This window comes from Ochotona princeps, chromosome 6, assembly GCF_030435755.1.
Source record: "Ochotona princeps isolate mOchPri1 chromosome 6, mOchPri1.hap1, whole genome shotgun sequence".
NCBI classification, from domain to species: Eukaryota; Metazoa; Chordata; class Mammalia; order Lagomorpha; family Ochotonidae; genus Ochotona; species Ochotona princeps.
In genome coordinates, this window is record NC_080837.1 from 52,748,480 (window position 1) to 52,769,288 (window position 20,809).

The 20,809-nt window shown below is 39.4% G+C and overlaps 2 protein-coding genes across 4 annotated transcripts in view; both read left to right on the plus strand.

The window, feature by feature from the left end:
* SCFD1 (sec1 family domain containing 1) overlaps positions 1-20,809 on the plus strand; it is a 293,569-nt gene that overhangs the window by 138,893 nt on the left and 133,867 nt on the right. The gene's annotated exons all lie outside the window — the stretch shown is intronic.
* Positions 1-20,809, plus strand: part of G2E3 (G2/M-phase specific E3 ubiquitin protein ligase) — a 143,313-nt gene that overhangs the window by 91,812 nt on the left and 30,692 nt on the right. For 2 of the 3 annotated variants that reach the window (XM_058666286.1, XM_012926852.2), the window contains exons 2-6: positions 6,574-6,683; positions 9,621-9,661; positions 14,145-14,242; positions 18,262-18,363; positions 20,576-20,700. In XM_058666286.1, the coding sequence (XP_058522269.1) occupies positions 9,625-9,661; positions 14,145-14,242; positions 18,262-18,363; positions 20,576-20,700 (362 nt within the window). In that variant the 5' untranslated portion in view covers positions 6,574-6,683; positions 9,621-9,624. The remainder of the gene's footprint in view (positions 1-6,573; positions 6,684-9,620; positions 9,662-14,144; positions 14,243-18,261; positions 18,364-20,575; positions 20,701-20,809) is intronic. The other variant, XM_004584932.3, reaches the window with a different exon arrangement.

Here is a 20,809-nt window from a genome sequence, read left to right on the forward strand (position 1 = left end):
ACTTAGTTGTTTATTCGAGAGGTGGAGTTACAGAGATGGATTTTCCATATGATTCCTTTTAGGACTTTAGAATGCTAGGATGCAGCTGCATTCTAGTGAGCTTCACTGCTGTTTAGTATTTTGGCATGTTCTCATTTTCATTCTTGCACTTGTACATTATTTTCCTTCCCTGGCCCCTGTGAGAACAGTCTGTAAACTTTGTCCTCTTGTCCCTTAAATTCAGTACGTATTTCTAAGATTAAGAATATTCTTTTAAGTACACAGAGTGCAAATGTAAAGTTCAGGAAACAGTGTTGTTACAAAATTTTCAACCACTTCATATTGCGTTTTTTTTGGTCACTTTGAAAGATAATTTTTAGATTATTTTATCCCCCAGTACAATATTCAACCCAAGCCACTTCATGATCAGTCAAAGTATAATGTAATGTAGTGACAAATCAAAATGAATTATGCTCTAATACATGTACCAAATATCTGTGTAAGATAGTAAAATCTAAATGTCTAAGTTTTAAAATGCATCTGGTAATTTCCATTATTTTAAATGGTCATCACCTATTACTTTAGCTGTGTTTTCCTCAATAAGATTAGGAGCTTAAGGAGATTTTTGGATGGGCAGGACCTCTTTTATTCAAAATCTTTTTTTGTCAAATTATCTTTTTTTTTTAAAGATTTATTTTTTTTTATTGCGTAGTCAGATACACAGAGAGGAGGAGAGACAGAAAGATCCTCCGTTGGATGATTCACTTCCCAAGCAGCCGCAACAGCCAGAGCTGCGCCATTTCGAAGCCAGGAACCCAGAGCCTCTTCTGGATCTCCCAGCCCCAGGCCACAAGCACGGAACTGGATGGGAAGAGGAGCTAGTGGGATTAGAACTGGCGCCCATTTGTGATCCTGGTGCATGCAAGGGAAGGACTTTAGCTACTAGGCTACTGCACCAGGCCATTTCATTCAAAATTTTAAGTGAAAGTTTAGGTTACCTTTTAGTTGTTCATTGCTGTGTAAAAAGATCACTTAAAAATTGTAACAACAAATATTGTTGTCTAATATTTGTTTCTGTGGGCCACAAATTTGTGAGCAGCTCAGCTGTGATTCTAACTTAGAGTCTCCCATGAATGAAACTGCTCAGGCTGTTAGTCAGGCTTCCCTGGGGTTGGAGGATCATCTTCTCAGATGTGTTCTACATGGAACATCTGCAGAATCTTGATGATATGCCACTGGCTTCCTCCAGTGTGTGCGGCATGGCAGAGAACAGAGGAAGTCACAGTGCCTTCTATGAGAGTCACATGGCATTTTGGCCACTGTCCTAGTGGGAGGAAGCTAACAGGCAAAGTGAGGCATCTCTGGCTCCACCTGCTGCAGGGAGGCGGTTCACACTGTGAGTATTCCTTGCCCAGCAGAGGTGAGCAGAGGAATCCTCTAACATTACCTCCTGGGCAGTGGCTTCCTGGAGCGTCTTTGAATTGCTGATTTCCCAAGGAAGGGAGCAGTTTTTGTAGCATTTTTATTCATTTTTAAAGTGAAGTTGATTAGTGGCCAGGGTTGTGGTCCTTATTTTTCTTCAGTGTTTTAAAATTTAATTGAAAGGCATTAGGGGGTTTGGGAGAGGGACGGTTACCTCCTGTTCACTCCCTGAATGCCTACAGCAGCCCTGCCTGGGGCAGGCCAAAGGCAGCAGCCCTAATGGGGGTGGCTGGGATCCAAACTCTGGAGCCTCACTTAGTGCCTCCCAGGGCACCTGTTGCGATTGATCCTTGCAGTCAGCTCAGGCTGCCTCTGTACCTGCCCTCCCACGGAGACTGTGACTTCTTCAGAAGAAGTCAGTCAGGATTTCCCGGTTACTGAGATCCATGCTTAGATGAACTTTGTTTCCCTCATTTTACACAGGAAGACTTAGAGTTTATATATGTAAGGAAAACTTTACTACTAAAAATATAAAATCCAACGCAAATATGTGCAAATATGCTTATGTTTTGTATGGGGATTATTTAACATGATCCTGAAGCCAGACTTGCACCGAACAAGGTTTTAGTTCAGATTCTGAGGAATGAAAAGATGACTACTGTTCATAGGTCAAAGGGAGTACAGGATGTCTTACAAATATTTTAACTTTTGGGCCCAGCGCAGTAGCCTAGAACTAAAGTCCTCGACTTGCACATGCTGGGATTTCATATGGGCGCCAGTTCATGTTCCAGCCACCCCACTTCCCATCCAGCTCCTTGAGTGTGATCTTGGAAGGCATTTGAGGATGGCCCAAAGCTGGGACCCTTTTTTTTTTTAAAGATTTATTTTATTTTTATTTTTATTGCAAAGTTGTATATATATATAGAGAGAGAGGAGGAGAGACAGAGAGGAAGATCTTCCGTCCGATGATTCAATCCCCAAATGGCCGCAACGGCCAGTGCTGTGCAGATCCAAAGTCAGGAGCCAGAATCTCTTCCTGGTCTCCCACGCGGGTGCAGGGTCCCAAGTCTTTGGGCCATCCTTGAATGCTTCCCCTGGCCACAAGCAGGGAGCTGGATGGGAAGTGGAGCTGCCGGGATTAGAACCGGCGCCCTTATGGGATCCCGGTGTGTTCAAGTCGAGGACTTTAGCCGCTAGGCTACCACGCTGGGCCCAAAACTGAGACCCTTTACACGTGTGGGAGACCCAAAAAAAGCTCCTGGCCCCTGACTTTGGATCAGCTCAGCTCTGGCCATTGTGGCCACTTGTGGAGTGAACTAGTGGACAGAAGATATTTCTCTGTGTCCTTCTTTCTATAAATCTGCCTTTCCAATAAAAAGAAAATAAACTTTAAAAAAAAGTTTTTGGGGGATGTAATATTTAGGTGAAATTTAAATTAGTGTTTTGATAGGCTCGGAATAAAGCTGTAAATGTGAAGGAATCAAGGTCAGGACTGGCCTGTCTCCTGGGTCTTGGTGGAATCTACGAAAGGAATATTGTATGTTTGCTAGAAATCAGGATTCCCTCCCTGTTGCTCAATTACCTAGATGTTTCAATGAAGGTAGGATTTTCCAGAAAAATTCCTCATGTCCCATTTCAATTTTTTTCCCACTTGGGAAAAAATGTTTTTCTGATGTTTTTATGATAGAGTAGTTTGTTGTAAGAATGGAATAATTGTGTCTTTCAGTAGTTGCTTTTCATCGGTAAATAGTATCAATACACCAACTGTTTATCCATTTTCTTGATGTGCTTGCTGGTTTCCAGTTTAAAGGTATTACAAAGAATGCTGCTATAAACATTTTTGTGAAAAAATTTTTTATACTCGTATTTCTCTTGAATTGTAAAACTTGAGTGTATTAAAGTGAATGAGGAAATACAGATGTGAAATTCCTGTATCTAAGGGTAAATACACGAATGTGTGTTAACTTTAAGGGACTGCCAGGACTTTGTTTTTTCCATTTTTCTTTCTATGATAATTTATGAGAATTCCCCTTGGCTTCATATGTTTCGCAGTATTGGTTGTCTTTAATTTGACTATTATGGGTGAAAAGTGGTCTTTCATAGGGATGTAATTACCAGTGATGCTGAATATCTTTTCATGTATTTGCTGTTATATATCTTCCTTTGTTCAGTATTTGTCTATGCTTTTGTCTGTTTCTTTGTTTTTCCTGTATTGTTGAAGTATAAGAGTTTTTTTTCATGTTTATTTTTATCGAGTCAGATTTACACAGAGAGAGGGTTCTGTCCATTCGTTTACTCCCCAGGCAGCTGCAGTGGCTGGAGCTGAGTGGATCAGCTGAGCCAGTCTGAAGCCAGGAGCTTCCTCTGGGTCTCCCAAGGCTTTGGGCTGTCCTCAGCTGCTTTCTCAGGCCACAGGCAGGGAGCTGGAAGGGAAGTGGAGCAGCCAGGATACGAACTGGTGCCCAGATGGGATCTTAGCATGTGCAAGGCAAGGACTTTTGCTACTAGCCTACCATGCCAGGCCCAGTGTAAGAGTTTTTTATGTAGAATTCTGCATACAAATCTTTGTCAGATACATCGCTTGTAAATATTTCCTATCTGGCATGCATAATCCCTTTCCTGATGTACTTTTGTAGTTTTAATTTCTGTGTCTAGGTCGTTAGTCCATCAGATTAATTTTGTTCATGGTGAAAAATATATGACAAAGTTCACTTAGTTTCCATGTTAATAATCAGAACTATTTATCAAAAAGATTTTATTCTTTTCTAAATATATTGATATCTTCCTTTAATATTAATTGAATAGGTATGGGTTTGTCACAAGATTCCACTAGTATAAATATATAAGTGCAAATTTTGAAAACTATGTAAAGTGTTAGATATCACAGGTATAGAAATCCTAGGCTAGCGATTAATAAGAAAATACCTTTTTGGAAATAATAGGCTGTATATATATATATATACATATATATACTTACTTGTACTTACTAGCATTTATAAAGGCTGTCATAGTATTATTTATCAAGAGATTCAGTGAATCTTTGTGTGGTATGAAACGGAAGAGGAGACTACGTAACCATACAGCAATTGGGATTTTGTTTTTTTTACAGATTTCTTTGAAAGGCAGAACAGCATACACAGGCATAAGTCTTCCATCTGCTGGCTCATGTCCCAAATGGCTTTCATCGCCAGTGGGGACTTAGAAGCAAGGAGCCAGGAATTCCATCTTGGTCTCTCCCATGGAGTGCCAAGGGCCCCACACTTGGGCCATCTTTTATTACTTTTCTAGGTACTCTAGGAGGAAACTGGCTGTGGTTGGGCCTCAAAACTGGCAATGTGGAAGGAGATGTCCACATTGCAGGTGGCAGTGTACCTGTGTACCACAAAGCTGGTCACAGAAATTGGAATTTCTTTATAAAGAAACATAATTCTCAAATTTTACCTAGCCATAACAATAGCTTTAGCCTATAGTATCAGTCACATTAACAGATACTTATTTGTACTGTGCTAAATGATAAGGGGATTTTACATACAGGAAATTTATTAAAATTGCTTATATTATGCACTGCAGGTATTATTCTATATTATAATTACTATAAGTGACCAGTAGATAACTGAAACTATCCCCTGCACGAGAGAAGATGAGGAATATAAATTGAGGATATAAGATCTTTATTGTAAATTTGTATTGTTGGACACCTTCTAAAAGCATGTCTAAATTAATTAAAACTTTCATGCTTACTCTAAGTGATGTACTGCTTCTTAGGTGATGTTTACAAAAGTTTCTGCTTTATATGACCCGGCATAGTGGCCTAGTGGCTAAAGTCCTCGCTTTGCATGTGCCATATGGGTGCCAGTTCGTGCCCTGGCGGCCTGCTTCCCATCTAGCTCCCTGCATGTGGCCTGGGAAAGCAGTCCCTGGGACTGGAAAAGAACAGCCCATGGCCTGGGACGCTGCCCATTCGTCGGGGACCTGGAGGAAGCTCCTGGCTCCTGGCTTTGGATTGACTTAGATCCAGCCTGTTTGGCCTCTTGGGGAGCGAATCAATGGACAGAGGATCTTCCTCTCTGTCTTGCTTCCTTTCTATATATCTGACTTTTCAATAAAAATAAATAAATCTTTAAAAAATTGTTAAGGTTTCTGCATTATAAAAATTTCTGGATTATTGAGAAGTTTTTAATAAAAGAGAAATTTTATCCTGTTTATTTCATCAAATTTGAATGGATCCTCCACCTACCACCACTATTACCCATGTGTATTCTTTCTTTTTTTAAAGGTTTATTTGTTTTTATTGCAAAGTCATATACTGAGAGGATGCGAGACAGAGAGGAAGATCTTCCGCCTATTGATTCACTCCCCAAGTGACTGCAGTGGCCAGAGATGAGCCGTTCCGAAGCTAGGAACCAAAACCTTCTTCTGAGTCTCCCACGGGGGTGCAGGGTCCCAAGTCCTTAGGCTGTCCTCGACTGCTTTCCCAGGCCACAAGCAGGGAGCTGGATGGGAAGCAGGGCTGCTGGGATTAGAACTGGTGGCTGTATGAGATCCCGGCATGTTCAAGGCAAGAAGCTTAGCTGCTAGGCCACCTCGCCTGGCCCTATTCTCATTTTAATACATTTTAAAATTAATATGACCAATATGTGCAAGTTGTACTCATTGTATGACTACATTGTATAAACATCAGAAATATTATGGGACTGGCATTGTGGACTGTGGCGCTGGTGTCTCATACAGCTGCTGTTTTTTCGCTGACTGCCCACTTAGGGTTCAGCTGCCTGTTAATGACACGGGAATTGCAGCAGAAGATGACCCCAATTGTTTGGGCCCCTTCCTCCCATGCAGGAGACCTAGATGAAGCTCCTGGCTCTTGGCTTCAGTTGTGGCCATCTGAGGAAATGAAGATAATAGATCCCTCTCTGTCTCTTCCTCTTTCTCTGTAATTCAGCCTTTCAAATAAATAAATAAAATCTTTTTTAAATGCCATCATATACCTGTAGAGTATTATCAGGGTTTCTTTAAAAAGAGAAAAAAGAAAGAAAAATCCAGGAACATTAGAGTTCTCCTTCATTCCTTCATTGTTAGTTATGGACACAGGATAGGAAAGGTAGGCTAGACCTATTAATTGTGTATTATATGTTTAAAACTAATCTCTGATTGTTCTGTGAACTCTCTTAGGAAATAGTAATCTTGATGCACACAAAATAATTTTGTAAAGAGAAATGAGAAAATATTGAATTCTTGGAGTCAGTGATTCAACAGACCATGAACTTATGAAAGCACAAAAGGTATTATGTGTGTATCTGCGTGTTTAAAATACAAATTCTAAATTGTAAATAAACACATAAGTTTGGGTCTTCATAGTAGTAATAGTAATAATAAATTTTGCAATATTTTAGGTTGGATGAAATTAGTTTTGTAGTTACATAATGACATTTACCTCATGATGTCACTGTTTTTTTTAAACATTTTTATTGCATTTCATTTTTTTTTAATTAATTACATTGCATTATGTGATACATTTTTTATGCACTGGGATTCCCCCCGCCCCTCTCCACACCCTCCCCCCATGGCGGATTGCTCCACCTTGTTGCATTTCCATAATTCAAATTCAGTTGACATTCTTTCATTGGAGGTATTTACCAAGCATAAAGTCCAGCACCTTATTGTCCTGGTAAGTTCAATGGTTTCTTGGTGAGACCATCTCTGGTCTGAAGGTAGAGCCGGCAGAGTATCATCCCAATCAATTAAAAGCCCCAACATAATATTTCCAACCATTTACAACATTGTGACATTAATTGACATGGTATTGATTAACTAATATGTTACTAGGAAAATGCAGGTTCTCAGCCACAACCTGTGGATGTCACTGTTCTTTTCCACTTGAATTCTGAGAGCTTCCAGTATGTTATAGCTTAGTCTTATTAATGCATTTAAGTCGTAAATATATGCTTAATAAAGTGAAACTATAGAGTTAAAAAAGTTGGCATGTGTTGAATGTAATTCTGCAGACAGATGTTTGCAAATCCAACAGCAACAAATGCAAACTGATTAAGAATTTTGATCTGGCACTATGGCAAGATAAGCCTATACCTGCAGTTCCAGCATTAGTATGGGCACCAATTCAAGTCCTAGTTGCTCTGTTTCCGATCCAACTTCCTGCTAATGGTCTGGGAAAGCAGTAGAGTCCCAAGTGCTTGGACCTCTTGTGCCCGAATGGGAGACCCAGAAGAAGCTCCTGGCTTCTGGCTCTGAGCCAGCCCAGCTCTGACTGTTGTGGTTACTTAAGGAATGAACTGTGGATGGATGATTTCTTTGTTTCTTTTTTTTTTTTTTTAAGATTTATTTTTGTTAGAAAGGCAGATATACAGAGTGAAGGAGAGACAAATCTTCCATCCACTGGTTCACTCCCCAAGTGGCCACAATAGCTGGAACCGAGCTGATCAAAATCAGGAGCCAGGAGCTTCTTTTGGCCCTCCACCATGGGTGCAGGGTCCCAAGGCTTTGAGCCAATCCTCCACTGCTTTCCCAGGCCATAAGCAGAGAGCTGGATGAGAAGTGAAGCAGCTGGGACACGAACTGGCACCATATGGGATCCTGGCGTGTGCTGGCAAGGATTTAGCCAGTGACCCATCGTGCTGGGTCCTCTCTCTTTCTGCTTCTCTCTAATTCTGCCTTTCAAATAAAAGTAAAACAAATCTTTTAAAAATATATAGGCCACCGACTCCTTTCCTCTCTCTCTCCTCCTCTCTGTATATCTGACTTTGTAATAAAAAAAAATAAATCTTTAAAAAATATATATATATAGGCCACAGAAATGAATGACATTGCTGTCAATGATGTGATTTGTCTCCCCCCCCCCCCTTTTTTTTTAAAGATCTGCTTATTTGAAATCAGAGCAGCAGAGAGATTTATCCTCTTGCTGGTTTACTCTCAAAATGGTCTTGACAGCCAGCGCTAGGCCAGGCTGAAGCCAGGAGCTGGGGCTTCTATCTCTGTCTCCCATGTGGGTTGCAGAGGCCCAAATACTTGGACTGTCTTTCATTGCCTTCCCCCACATGTTAGCAGGAATTGGATCAGAAATGTAACAAACTGGACTCAAACTTATCCTTCTCTGATAGATGTTAACTCATTAAAAGTGATGGCTTGGGCCCGGCGCAGTGACCTAGTGCCTAAAGTCCTTGCCTTGAACGTGCCGGGATCCTGGCAACTCCAGTTCTCATCCAACTCCCTGCTTGTGGCCTGGAAAAGCAGTTGAGGACAGCCCAAAGCCTTGGGACCTGGAGGAAGTTCCTGGCTCCTGGCTTCAGATCAGCGAAGCACTGGCTGTTGTGGTCACTTGGGGAGTGAATCCTCAGACAGGAGATCTTCCTCTGTTTCTGCTCCTCACTGTATATCTGACTTTGTAATAAAAATAAATAAATCTTTAAGCAAAAAAAAAAAATGATGACTTAATGTTAGTTCCTGATTGTTTTTTCCTTTTAAATGATTCATAGTTCTCAATAAAGTTTTGAGCAGAAATTATATATGAATTCCCTAGATTTGCATGGGAGTTACATTTCTGGGAATTTCTATTTTGTTCTAATAGACCAAAAAAGGAGTTTTGCTTAAATGTAGATTTTAATATTGTATGCTAATCTAATTATAAATAGGATTTCATTCTGTTTTTTCACCAAGTGTCCAAAATTTTATTTGAAAGTCTATACTATTATGCTTGCAATGAAAGAATATCAACTGAACTTGAACTGTGGCAATGCAGCAAGGTGGAGGAATCCACCATGGGGGCAGGGTTGGAGAGGGGTGGGGGGATCCGAGTACCTATAAAACTGTGTCACATAATGCAGTGTAATTAATAAATAAACAAAAAACCCATAAAACTCCTTAAAAAAAAAGGAAGTCTATACTATTGTTCTTTCTGTGTGTGTAGAACCCTTTGGTTCATTGTAGGATATACTGCAATCCTGTCCCCTTTTCCACTACCAATAAACTAAGTTGTTTTGATGATTGAACAATATTTCTCTGTAATTTCAAGTGAGTCCCCAATTTCTGCCACCCTATTGAGAACTACTGATTTTAGATGTGTGCAAGGTGAGGAATTAAATATTGTAGAGTAATAAATGATTATATTACTTGCATATAATTACACGTTGACCAAGTTTAATTAAAATGGATAATTTTGAGACTTGCCATTAAGATGACTTTTGATGTGTTCTTATTTTTCCTAGTAAAATGAATGAAAATAAACCTGATAACTCCCAGAAGCTTGGTAAGTAACAATTAAATATTTTCAGTATGATCTTTTCAGAATGTCACTCAAATAGCAGGAATGAATTCCCTGAGACAAGATTGGCTTATTTGTCTGTGTAGCAAAGTATAATTATGTATTCATGTCAGTAAACATGGATTCTCAGGGCAATTAATCTTTCAAGTTTTACCCAGTTTCTCTGTATGTGTTTTATCAGAGTTTGTCTCTGAACCAAATGGTATTATTTCATTAGTAAATATTTCACATCTTTGGTATGACTTTTTTTTTTTTATTGTAGGAACAATGCAGGAGAGAATAAACAATATAGAAAGGAAAACTTACATGCACTCAGCAATCTCCTCAAAAGATACAGCTCCTTTTTTTTTTTTTAAGAGATTTATAAAATTTGAGAGACAGTGAACCAGAAATATTTATTTTTTGAAAAGCAGATTGGCACAGAAAGTTCTCCCATTTCCTAGTTTGTTCTCCAAATGGCTGGCAGTAGCCAGGTTGGGACCAGGCTATCGCCAGGAGCCAGGAATTCTGTCCTGTGTCCCATATGGTTTTTAGGAGGCCAAGTACTTGGGCTATGTCCACAGCCTTCCCATGTTCATTAACAGGTAACTTGGAAGTGGAAAATCTAGTGCTAAAATGATACTCCAGTATGGGATGTTGATGTCCCAAGATGCTTAACCGTAATGCTTGCTCGATACAACTCTAGAATCTTAAAAAGTTGAATTCAGAGAAGGAGAAAATAGAATAGTGGTTACCAGGCCCAGTGCAGTAGCCTAGTGGTTGAAGTCCTCACCTTGCACGCCTGGAATCCCATGTGGGCACCAGTTCGTGTCCCAGCACTGCACTTCCCTTCCCTACGTGTGGCCTGGGAAAGCAGTGGAGGACAGCCCAAGATCTTGGGACCCTGTACTGAGCAGGAGATCCAGAGGAGGCTCCTGGCTTTGGATTGCCTCAGCACCGACTGTTGGGGCTACTCGAGAAGTGGACCAGCAGTTGGAGACTGTTTCTGTCCTTCACTCTGTGGATCAGACTTGCAATAGAAATAAATAAATCTTCAAAGAAAAAATAGTGATTACCAGCACTAAAGTTGAAGTGCAGGAAGATGGTTGGGGAGATTATGTGGAAAACATGCAAGATTTTCATTAGGAGAAAGAAATTCAAGTGATAACATTGTATAGCATGGTGATTATAGTTAATAACAATGTACTTTATAAATTGGTAAAAAGGATATTTTAAGTGTTCTTTTAAATAATGTACAGTAATGTACATAATTGGTTCTATTTAGCCATTGTGCCATATATATTTCAAGACATCATTTGTATGCCATAAATATGTGCAAAGAAAAAAAGTGTGGTGCTAAGTCTTAACATGTCCTTAACTCTGCGAGTCATGTATGTGTATAGTAAAATATAATAAATAAAATTTCATTATTTTAAAGTATTTTTTTGGCATTTATTATGATCACAATATTGTGAAACCATCACCATTCTTTAGTTTAAAACAGTTCTGTCAATCCCAAAGCATATGCTGTACTGCCTGGGCAGTCACCTGTCATTCTTCATGTCTTTAGCACCTGGTAACTACTAATCTTTATCTCATCTGTTTGTAAGTGGAATCGTTGGATTAGGTGGCCTTTTGTGTTTGGCTCTTTGGCACAGTGCTTTCTTTTTTTCAATGTTTATTTAATTTACTTGGAAGAGTTACAGAGAGGGAGAGAGAAAGAGAATCTCACATTTGCTAGTTTACTCCCCAAATGGGCACAGTGGCCAGAACAAGCTGGGAAGCAGCGTCTTCCTCATCTCCCACGTGGTCAGGAGCCTGAGGACTTGAGCCATAAGCAGGGAGCGGGAACAAGTGAGGGATGCTGCTACTGTAGGTGGTGGCTTGGCGTGCTACGACACTGCACCAGCCCTAGTCCAGTGCTGCTGAGCCACTTGTAGCATGCTTCAGTACTGGATTCCTCTCTCGCTGAATAATGTCCTGTTGCTTTGGTGTACCGTATCTTGTTTATCTAATTACCTGTCTATTGAGTGACATTTGATTTATTGCACTTTGTGGTAAATGCTGCTAGTGAGCATTATTAGTATATAAGTAATTGACAATCTGCTTTCAGTTCTTTGGCTTTAATGAAATTGACTCACTTGATAAATCTGTGTTTAACTTTGTGAGAAACAAAGTGACTTCCATTTTCCGTTTCCAATATTAGTGAACGAGGGTTTCGGTTTCCTTGAATCCTGGCCAAATTTGTTCTTTTTTTATATATATTTTATTTTTTTTATTCATTGATTGCATTGTATTATGTGATACAGTTTCGTTGGAACTGGGAATCACCCTCCCCCTCCCCCCGCCCTCCCCCCATGTGGAATATTCCACCTTGTTGCATATCCACTGATCAAGTACAGTTCAAATCTGTTCTTATCTGTCGTTTTGGTTGTAACTGTCCCTGTGGGTATGAAGTGCTGCTTTTCCATTGTAGTTTGAATTGCATTTTTCTGTTACCGGATTACTTAGTGTAGTTAGTGGCTGTTTGTGTGTCTTTGGAGAAATATGCATTTCAGTCCTTTGCCTGGTTTTAAATTGGATGGTTTGTTGAATATGTTGAATTTTAGAGTTTCTTAGATATTTTGGATCCTAGGCCCTTAGTAGGTAAGTAATTTCCCAATATCTTCTCCTACTCTGTAGTGTGCTTTTGTACTTTATTGATAGTGTGCTTTGAGACAAGAGGCTAAGAAAGTCAGTTTGTTTTTTGTTTTGTTACTTTTGTTTTGGTTTTGTATAAGTTATCATTGCCAAATCCAAGCTTATTGCTATATGATAAGAATATTACAGTTTTTGGCTCTTACATATAGACCTATGATTTACTTAGAGTTAGTTTTTATGTATGATGTAACAGATGGGTTCATCCATTTTGCATATAGCTGTCTAATTGTGTCAGCTCCACACATAAAGAGATGTCTTTCTCCATTGTACAGTTAGTTTTGCCATTAGTCAAAAATCAGTTCAGTATAAATGCATGGGTTTATTCCTGGGTTCTTTCTGTTATTTTATATATCTATCCCTCTGCAAAGCCATACTTTGATTACTGTGGCTTTGTTGTTTTTTGGCTTCTTTTTCTTAGTAAATGTAGCCAAAGTTTTACTGATTTTTGTGGACCTTTATTTCTTTTTAAAGATTTACTTATTTTTCTTGGAAAGGCAGATTTGCAGAGAGGAGATACAGGGAGAAAGATTTTATGTACACTGGTTCACTTCCCAAGTGGGCAAATGGCCAGAGCTGAGCTGAGCTGAAGCCAGGAGCCAGGAGATTCTTCGGGGTCTCCCATGTGGGTTCAGGGACGGGATGTTTTGGGCCTTTCTGTACTGCTTTCCCAGGCCACAGCAGGGAGCTGGGTGAGAAGTGGAGCAGCTGGGATGTGAACCTGCTCCCATATGGGATCCTGGTGTGTGCAAGGCGTGTTTACTAGGCTACCACACCAGGCCCAGGCTCTCTCATTTTGTAATGAAGGCTTTCAGTAAGAATTTAGGGATTTTCATATCTTTTTTGAGCATGTATACATTCATTGACATGTACATATCTTCAGTCATGTATATACAAGTTTCTTAAAGCCCTTATTTTCCTCACATATTCGTTTTTCATAGTATTTTCTTTTTTAGGCTTTTTGGTCTGTCAACTGGCTTCTGTTTTCTAGTGCTGCAGACTGCTCTGTATACTTATGAAGACACTGAGAAATTATTAGAAAATAGAATTAAACACAAGGGATCATTCAAAGTTCAAAGTGCATATTGGAAAAACTTTGCATGGATTTCACACTTGGCATTTAATTTCCATTTTTCATGAACTATTTGGAATATGTTAGTGCTTATTTTAACCCAGTGAAAGTTCTGAGATAAGTGAAAGAAAGGGGCAAGTACCTGAGCCGGTGCCTCAGGGAGCCGTCACACAGGTGAGCGCACAGAACCACAGCAGAAAGCAGGATTGGTGTTGCTCCCTGCTGACCAGCAGTCTGCGTCTGAAGTCCAAAATTGGAGCATCTTGGGGCCACTGTCTGCCCAGGGATTGGGGAGTGTTGCCTAGGTAAATTTTTAAAAATGCTATCATCAAAATTTGGCAGTTCATCTCCTCTTTAAAATTCTTTTAACTTATAAATTTATTTTATACATCTAAAAAAATCAATTCTGACAGTTTTGGCAACTTAATCACTACTTTAGAAGAATGGAGTTTTGGGAATCCTAATCCATCATTTTCATTGATGTTAATTGCAGAAGTTGTAATTTTAACCACATTAATCATTAAAAACTGAGTAAAGCATACTAAGTCAAGTTAAAGTGTTAGAAATAGGTGTACTGGAAATTTGAAGTTAGCGATAATGGTGTAATGCAATATGCTATTTCAGAAGTAATTTAATGAATCAGTTGAGTGAAGTATCAATTCTATAGTTTTATAAATTTTAAGAAAGAAAATTTGTTTCTGTTTACTTTTTCACTGTTAGTTTGTGCCTTCTGTCGAAAAAATGATGACTGTCCTAGTAAGTATGGAGAAAAGAAAACCAACGAGAAGTGGAATCTCACTGTACATTACTATTGTTTGGTGAGTAGCGTTTACAGAGCCAAAAAGTTAACGTTGTAAAGGAAGAAAATTAAATTCTGCCTTAATTTTTGAGAGTTAGATTTCATTTAACTTATTTAGATCTTGTGTTTTTTTTATGTGTAAGAATAAGATATTTTTCTTGGTAAATCAAATTCTGAAATTCTGAAAATAGTTGGTATATATGCAGAGTTACCATCATTACCTGTTTTTTATGACCATTTTGAGGCTTAATAAAAGAAGAAAGGAGATTAGGTCCAAAGGAGGCAGTTGCTTTTCGTGCTACTTTCTCACCTCCTTTGTTGCTAGTGGAAAATCTCAGAAAAGACTTGTTTGAAGAATCTGGGCCTGGGAACAAATTTTACTTAACAGAGGTCCCAGGAAAAATATGGCTAAAGATAATACATATTTGTGGAAAAGGAAACAGTCTAATTTTTCAGTCCTTAGAGAGAAGAAACAGTGATTGGCCGGTGAGAATTCATCCTTTATTTATCCCTCCTTTCTTTCACCAGTTTTTCACCTCACTGAGTTCATGCCTAAAGGTATTCGGGGCATCGTTACTACATAGGTGTGTCAAGGATGCCTTAGTAGTCGCGGTGATTCATGACACTATATTGTCTATTTCTGTTTAACATATAACTGTGAAATTTAATAGTTAAGCAACATTAATTATACTGTAGTTTATGAGTGTCAGCACTCGAGCATCAACTGAGCTGGGTATTTATGGTTCAGAATCGCTCATGAGATTACCAGGAAAATGTAAGCCTGATTCCATCTGAAGGCTTTACTGAACCACAGCAGCCCAGCCGCTGAAGGCGTGCTTGGCTTTTGCTACTGCTCTTGCTGTCTGTTGACAGGAGAGCTCAGCTCCTCAACTTCCTGTCTGACAGCTTACAGCATGACATTTGGCTTCTGCAAAGCAAATGATCACACACGCCCCTCCCCAATATATAGAACCGTGAATGTAGTCTGCACAGCATACACCAATATTATTTTATTTTATTCTGTTTCTAGCTAGAAGCTATTATTTTGAAGTACAAAAGAAATTTCTTAAAGTTTATTTTTTTCTGCGGTACGTAGTTATTTCACAACTAATTAAATTGTATATATGTCATCTCTGTTTCTTGTAGGATTTATTATACTGCTTAAAGTAAACTTTTCAACAAAAATTTGCTCTGTTACATTGTTTTTGAATTGTTTCATGTATTTACTTTGAAAATAATAGAATTTCCTTAATATGCTTATTTAATTCATGAGTGTGATACTAAAGAAATAAAAGGTACTGGTTGCTTTTAAGATTCTTCTTCATTATGAATAGAAAGTATGCAAATATAAGAGTGGTAATAGAATACTGGGGTTGAGACAAACGTAAGGGACAGTCTAATTCAGTGTCCTTATTTTTGTGCTTTAGGTCAACAATGTTAAGTTACTTGATGAGTTCCAGAGGTTAGGCATGTAATCCTGTTTGCACAGGAATGTAGAACTCCATCCAGGTCACCCATGTGGGTGGCAGGGAAGATGGCAAATACGTGGGCTATCCTCCATTGCTTTCCCAGACAGATTAGTATGCAGAGCAACCAGGACTTGAACTTACACTCCTGTTTGGGATGCTGGTGTCACAGTAAGCTCATAAACAGCTTGACCACACCACCAGCAGCAAACAAGGTTTCTTATTCTCAGTTTATACTTTTCCTTGATTCTTACTTCCTTAACATTAAACTATCAAGCTAAAATGAGATTTTAAAAAATTCAAATATATTAACCCAGGATTCAAAAGGTTTCCCTCTATTAATAAACCTTTCATGATTCAGAATTCAGCTACACCTGTTTTTTTTTTTTTTAAGAATTATTTTTATTGGAAAGGTAGATGTACAGAGAAGGAGGAGAGACAGAGAGGAAGATCTTCCTTCCAATGGTTCAATCCCCAAGCGGCCACAACGGCTGAAGCTGAGCCAATCCAAAGCCAGGAGCCAGGAACTTCCTCCAGTCTCCCACGCAGGTGTAGTGTCCCAATGCATTGGGCCATCCTCAACTGCTTTCCCAGTCTACAAGCAGGGAACTGAATGGGAAGTGGAGCTGCCGGGATTAGAACCGGCACCCATATGGGATCCCGGGGCGTTCAAGGCAAGGAATTTAGTATCTACGCTATTGCACCAGGCCCTCACCTGATTTTTTGAATGAATTATATATTTGTTTTCATTTTATTTGAAAGACAGACGGAGTGCGTTATCTGCTCATCACTCCCCAAATGCCCAAAACAGCCAGAGTTTGGCCAGGCTGAAGCAAGTCACCTGGGATCTCCTTCCATGTCGTCCCACTAAGTCACCTGGGACCCATTGACCTGGGCCAGTGTCCGCTGCCTCCCAGGCTCTGCATTATCAGAAAACTGGGCTAGAGGCAGAATAGGTAAGACTCAGATCAGGAACGCCAAGAAGTTCTAAAGGCAGTGACTTACGTGCTGCCCCAAGTGCCCACCTGTCAGCTAGATCTCATGTTAGCCTGAAGGGCCACTCAGAATCTGAGTTGTCTTTGTAGTTTTTGCCGGAGTCCAGCTCCAGCCGAGTTCAGAGCTCAGGATGGGTGTGTTGAGTCGGCGATAAAGAAAGACACAGACACTGATACTTGGTGTGTTCTCACAACAGCCCAAGAAAAAGCTGTTCGTTTTATGTACTCAGACACCTCACAAGCTTCTACACAAACTAATTATTCTGTTTTTACTTCAAGACTAAGGGGACATGTATAGACGTTTGGTCACTCCATCTGCACTTCAAGGCTAAGCAGGTGCCCCTAAAGATAATTCTGCAAAACACTGTATTCATATTCTTCAAAGCAAACCATTATTTATTCTTCAACAGTAACCATGGAGCAACAGCCAGGACTGCAAGGCCAAGGCAGAGGCAGTTACCTGCTAATTAGTAGTACATTCCTACCACATTTCTATTTCTACAATTTACCCATTATTGAATGGGAAAATAGGTTACAAGGGAAAAAACCTAAAATCTAAAACAGAAATTTCAAATATAAAATCCCTGTACAACTATAGACTCTACAACCCCATAAACAATGAAATAATAATCAAAAGCATTTTTCTTTAATAAAAGCATCCTTAATTCCTCTAGCTAAAACTATAAAAGCGGCTAAAACAATTACATTTTCCGTATTCCAAAAAATTGCAAAGACAGGCTAGCCTTTGAGATAACAATAACTATATTTATTGCCATAGCAGTTTCAGCCCTCACTCCCATCACTAGCATTAATACTTAGAATATTTTCAAGCCCCTTCCCAGAAGGTGTGCTATATGTCTGGGCCAAATTCTGAGTCTATGGTTAAGTACCCAATAAGGTGTCCAAAATCGCATGGGCTTAATTGTGCTCCTGTGTGTAAATTGTCAAAGGACCACTCACCAAGACGTTATCAGTGACATTAACTCTCAAGCTCACATTGGTTGCAAAAACTGTCTCACAGGGTCAAACAACAATGCCTCAATAGATTACAGAATTCTTAGTAGGGTGCTTGAGTGTCCATGCAACCAGGGGGTGAAGCAGCATCAAAGTGGTCAAAGAGACTTCGGCCGGGCCTTGTCTAATAGCTGGAAGCTCCCCCTGGCCTTGCCACACAAGGGAGCTGTTCTCTTCACACCTTCGTGTCATCCACACCCATTGCACGGACCCCAGCAAGTATTCATTTTATAGCTTTCTGTATTTACTCTGTTTTTCTAAAGCTTATTTATAGGTGTTCTCCTCCCCCATCTTGCTAACTATTCACTCACTTCCTATCTTCTGTATTTTTCTTCCTGAAATACTTGAGGTACCTAGTTTGGGGATGTCAGTTGTTAAAGGTAATATCTGCCAAGTCAAAGGATGTGAATAGTTTCAATCTTTGCCCATGAGGGGAAAATATCAATAGTTGCTTGAACTATGGGTCATTTCTGTCCATTTTTGTATTGGAATGATGTGGATTTTATATTTTTAGAGTAATTTATTTCTTAGGGTTTCTTTTCTAATTGGAAATGTATTTATAGTTGATGTCAAGTGGGATTTGGCAGAGAGGAAAAGAAGAGGAAGGAGTTTATGGTTTTCTAATAGAAGACATCAGGAAGGAAATTAACAGAGCTTCCAAACTGGTAAGTAAATAATTTTTACTTACTTACTAAATATCTGTTGTCAGTAATGATGAAGTCCCTGTTCTTTGGTTAATAGAAATACACTCTAATGCATACGTTTGTCAGATGTGACAAGAGTATTTTGTACTTTTGCAAATGAATGAGATATAATGACCCTGAGTAATAGATGTGACTTTATTTCCTTATCATATTCCGTTTCATCCACTGTTATGATCATAGGTGTACTCATTCTGTTTGCAGACTTTAATTCTGAGTTATTCCAATTATTTACTACTTAAAAAAAGATGTCTTTGTGAAAAGCAGAGTTACAAAGAGTGGGGGAGAGATCTTCCAAATGCTGGTTCACATCCCAGTGGGCCACAACATCGGGGGCTTGACCAAGCTGAAGCAGGAGCCTAGAACACCGTCCAGGTCTTTGCATTGGTAGCAAGGACAGGACCACTCAAGCCAACTTCTTTTACTCTCCCAAGTACATTAAAAGGGAGGTGGGGGCCTGGCGGCGTGGCCTAGCAGCTAAAGTCCTTGCCTTGAATGCACCGGGATCCCACATTGGTGCTGGTTTTAATCCTGGTGGCTAAACTTTCCATCCAGCTCCCTGCTTGTGGTCTGGGTAAGCAGTCGAGGACGGCCCAAAGTGTTGGGACCCTGCACCCATGTGGGGGACCTGGAGGAAGTTCCTGGATCCTGACTTTGGATTGGCGCAGCACCGGCCATTGCGCTCACTTAGGAAGTGAATCATTGGATGGAAGATCTTCCTCTCTGTCTTTCCTCCTCTCTGTATATCTGACTTAGCAATAAAAATAAATAATTTAAAAAATAATAAAAATAATTTAAAAAGGAAAAAATTACATTTTTGTGTATGCATTAGATAGTATTATCTTTTTTATTATTTTATCTTGATAATCTACGTAGTTGATTAGGACACAAAGGGTCACGGGCTACAGGAAAGTGAAAATATTAAAAAAAGGCGGGGGGAGGTGGGTGGAAAGTGGAGAACCTGAGCTTATTTGGAATAACCATTGCAGGTGTTTACTTAATCTGCTGTGCCACAGTGCCAGCCTTTATCTGTCTTAAATCTTGTCTTTTCTCTTATGAGGGCAATAGTAATTTAGGGACTAGTTTAAATAGAAGATAATATGCCATCCTGGGATTTTAAGTTAATTACATCTGCAACCTTTTTTCTTTTTTTTTTTTTTTATTAATTACATTGCATTATGTGACACAGTTTCATAGGCTCTGGGATTCCCCAAACCCCTCACCATAACCTCCCCCATGGTGGATTCCTCCACGTTGTTGCAGTATTACAGATCAAATTCAGTTGAGATTCTTTCATTGCAAGCATATACCAAGCAAAGAGTGCAGCATCTAATTGTCCAGATACATTAGACGTTTCTTGGTGAGATCATCTCTGGTCTTTTTTTTTTTTTTTAAGATTTATTTTATTTTATTGGAAAGTCAGATATACAGAGAGGAGGATAGACAGAGGGGAAGATCTGTTTAATGATTCATTCCCCAAGTAGCCGCAACGGCCAAAACTGAGCTGATCTAAAACCAGGAACCTGGAACCTCTTCTGGAGCACCCGCGCGGGTGCAGGGTCCCAAGGCTTTGGGCCATTCTTGACTGCTTTCCTAGGCCACAAGCAGAGAACTGGATGGGAAGCAGGGCTGCCAGAATTAGAAGCAGTGCACATATGGGATCCCAGTACGTGCAAGGTGAAGACTTTAGCCATTACCGCTACCGCACCGGGCCCATGTGTAAACATCTTATATCCCCTTCAATTCAAAGGTATTGGGAATTAGGACTTAAGCATGTATTTATGTGAACCAGTGTTTAAAACTCAAAGTATCTAACACCTTTTCATTTTGTTAGTATACAATGGTATTAGCTAGGTTTACACCAATCAATTTTTAAAGGTTTCTTGGTGTTAGAGTTTCATATTTCTTACCTTTTAGATTTCAGGTTGGTTTGTGTGTATCAGCACTACGTTTGTGAAAATCCTTCAGCTTAAAATGTTTTCAAAGTTGGAAGGATAAGAGGCTCCTGTTATGGTCACATTGTTTCTGGGTTTTTGTTTCAAGTGATTTATGTCATCACGACTGTTAATGGTGAAAATAAGTTTTACACTCCCCATGAGGACTTTTAGTTTTTATCATGGTCTTAGTATAGTACTCAAATTTATGTGCTGTTTTCTGTTTTCATGATTTCTTGCAGAAATGCTGTGTTTGCAAGAAAAATGGTGCCTCAATTGGATGTGTTGCACCTCGGTGTAAACGGAGTTATCATTTCCCGTGTGGACTTCAGGAAGAATGTATTTTCCAGTTTACTGGCAACTTTGCGTGAGTTATTTAACTATTTCATGTGAAAGCTGATTGTTTTAAAAGTGTAGAAAATGGGTATCCCGATGAGATCTTGCTTGTAATGCTTATACATATGCAACATGTAATG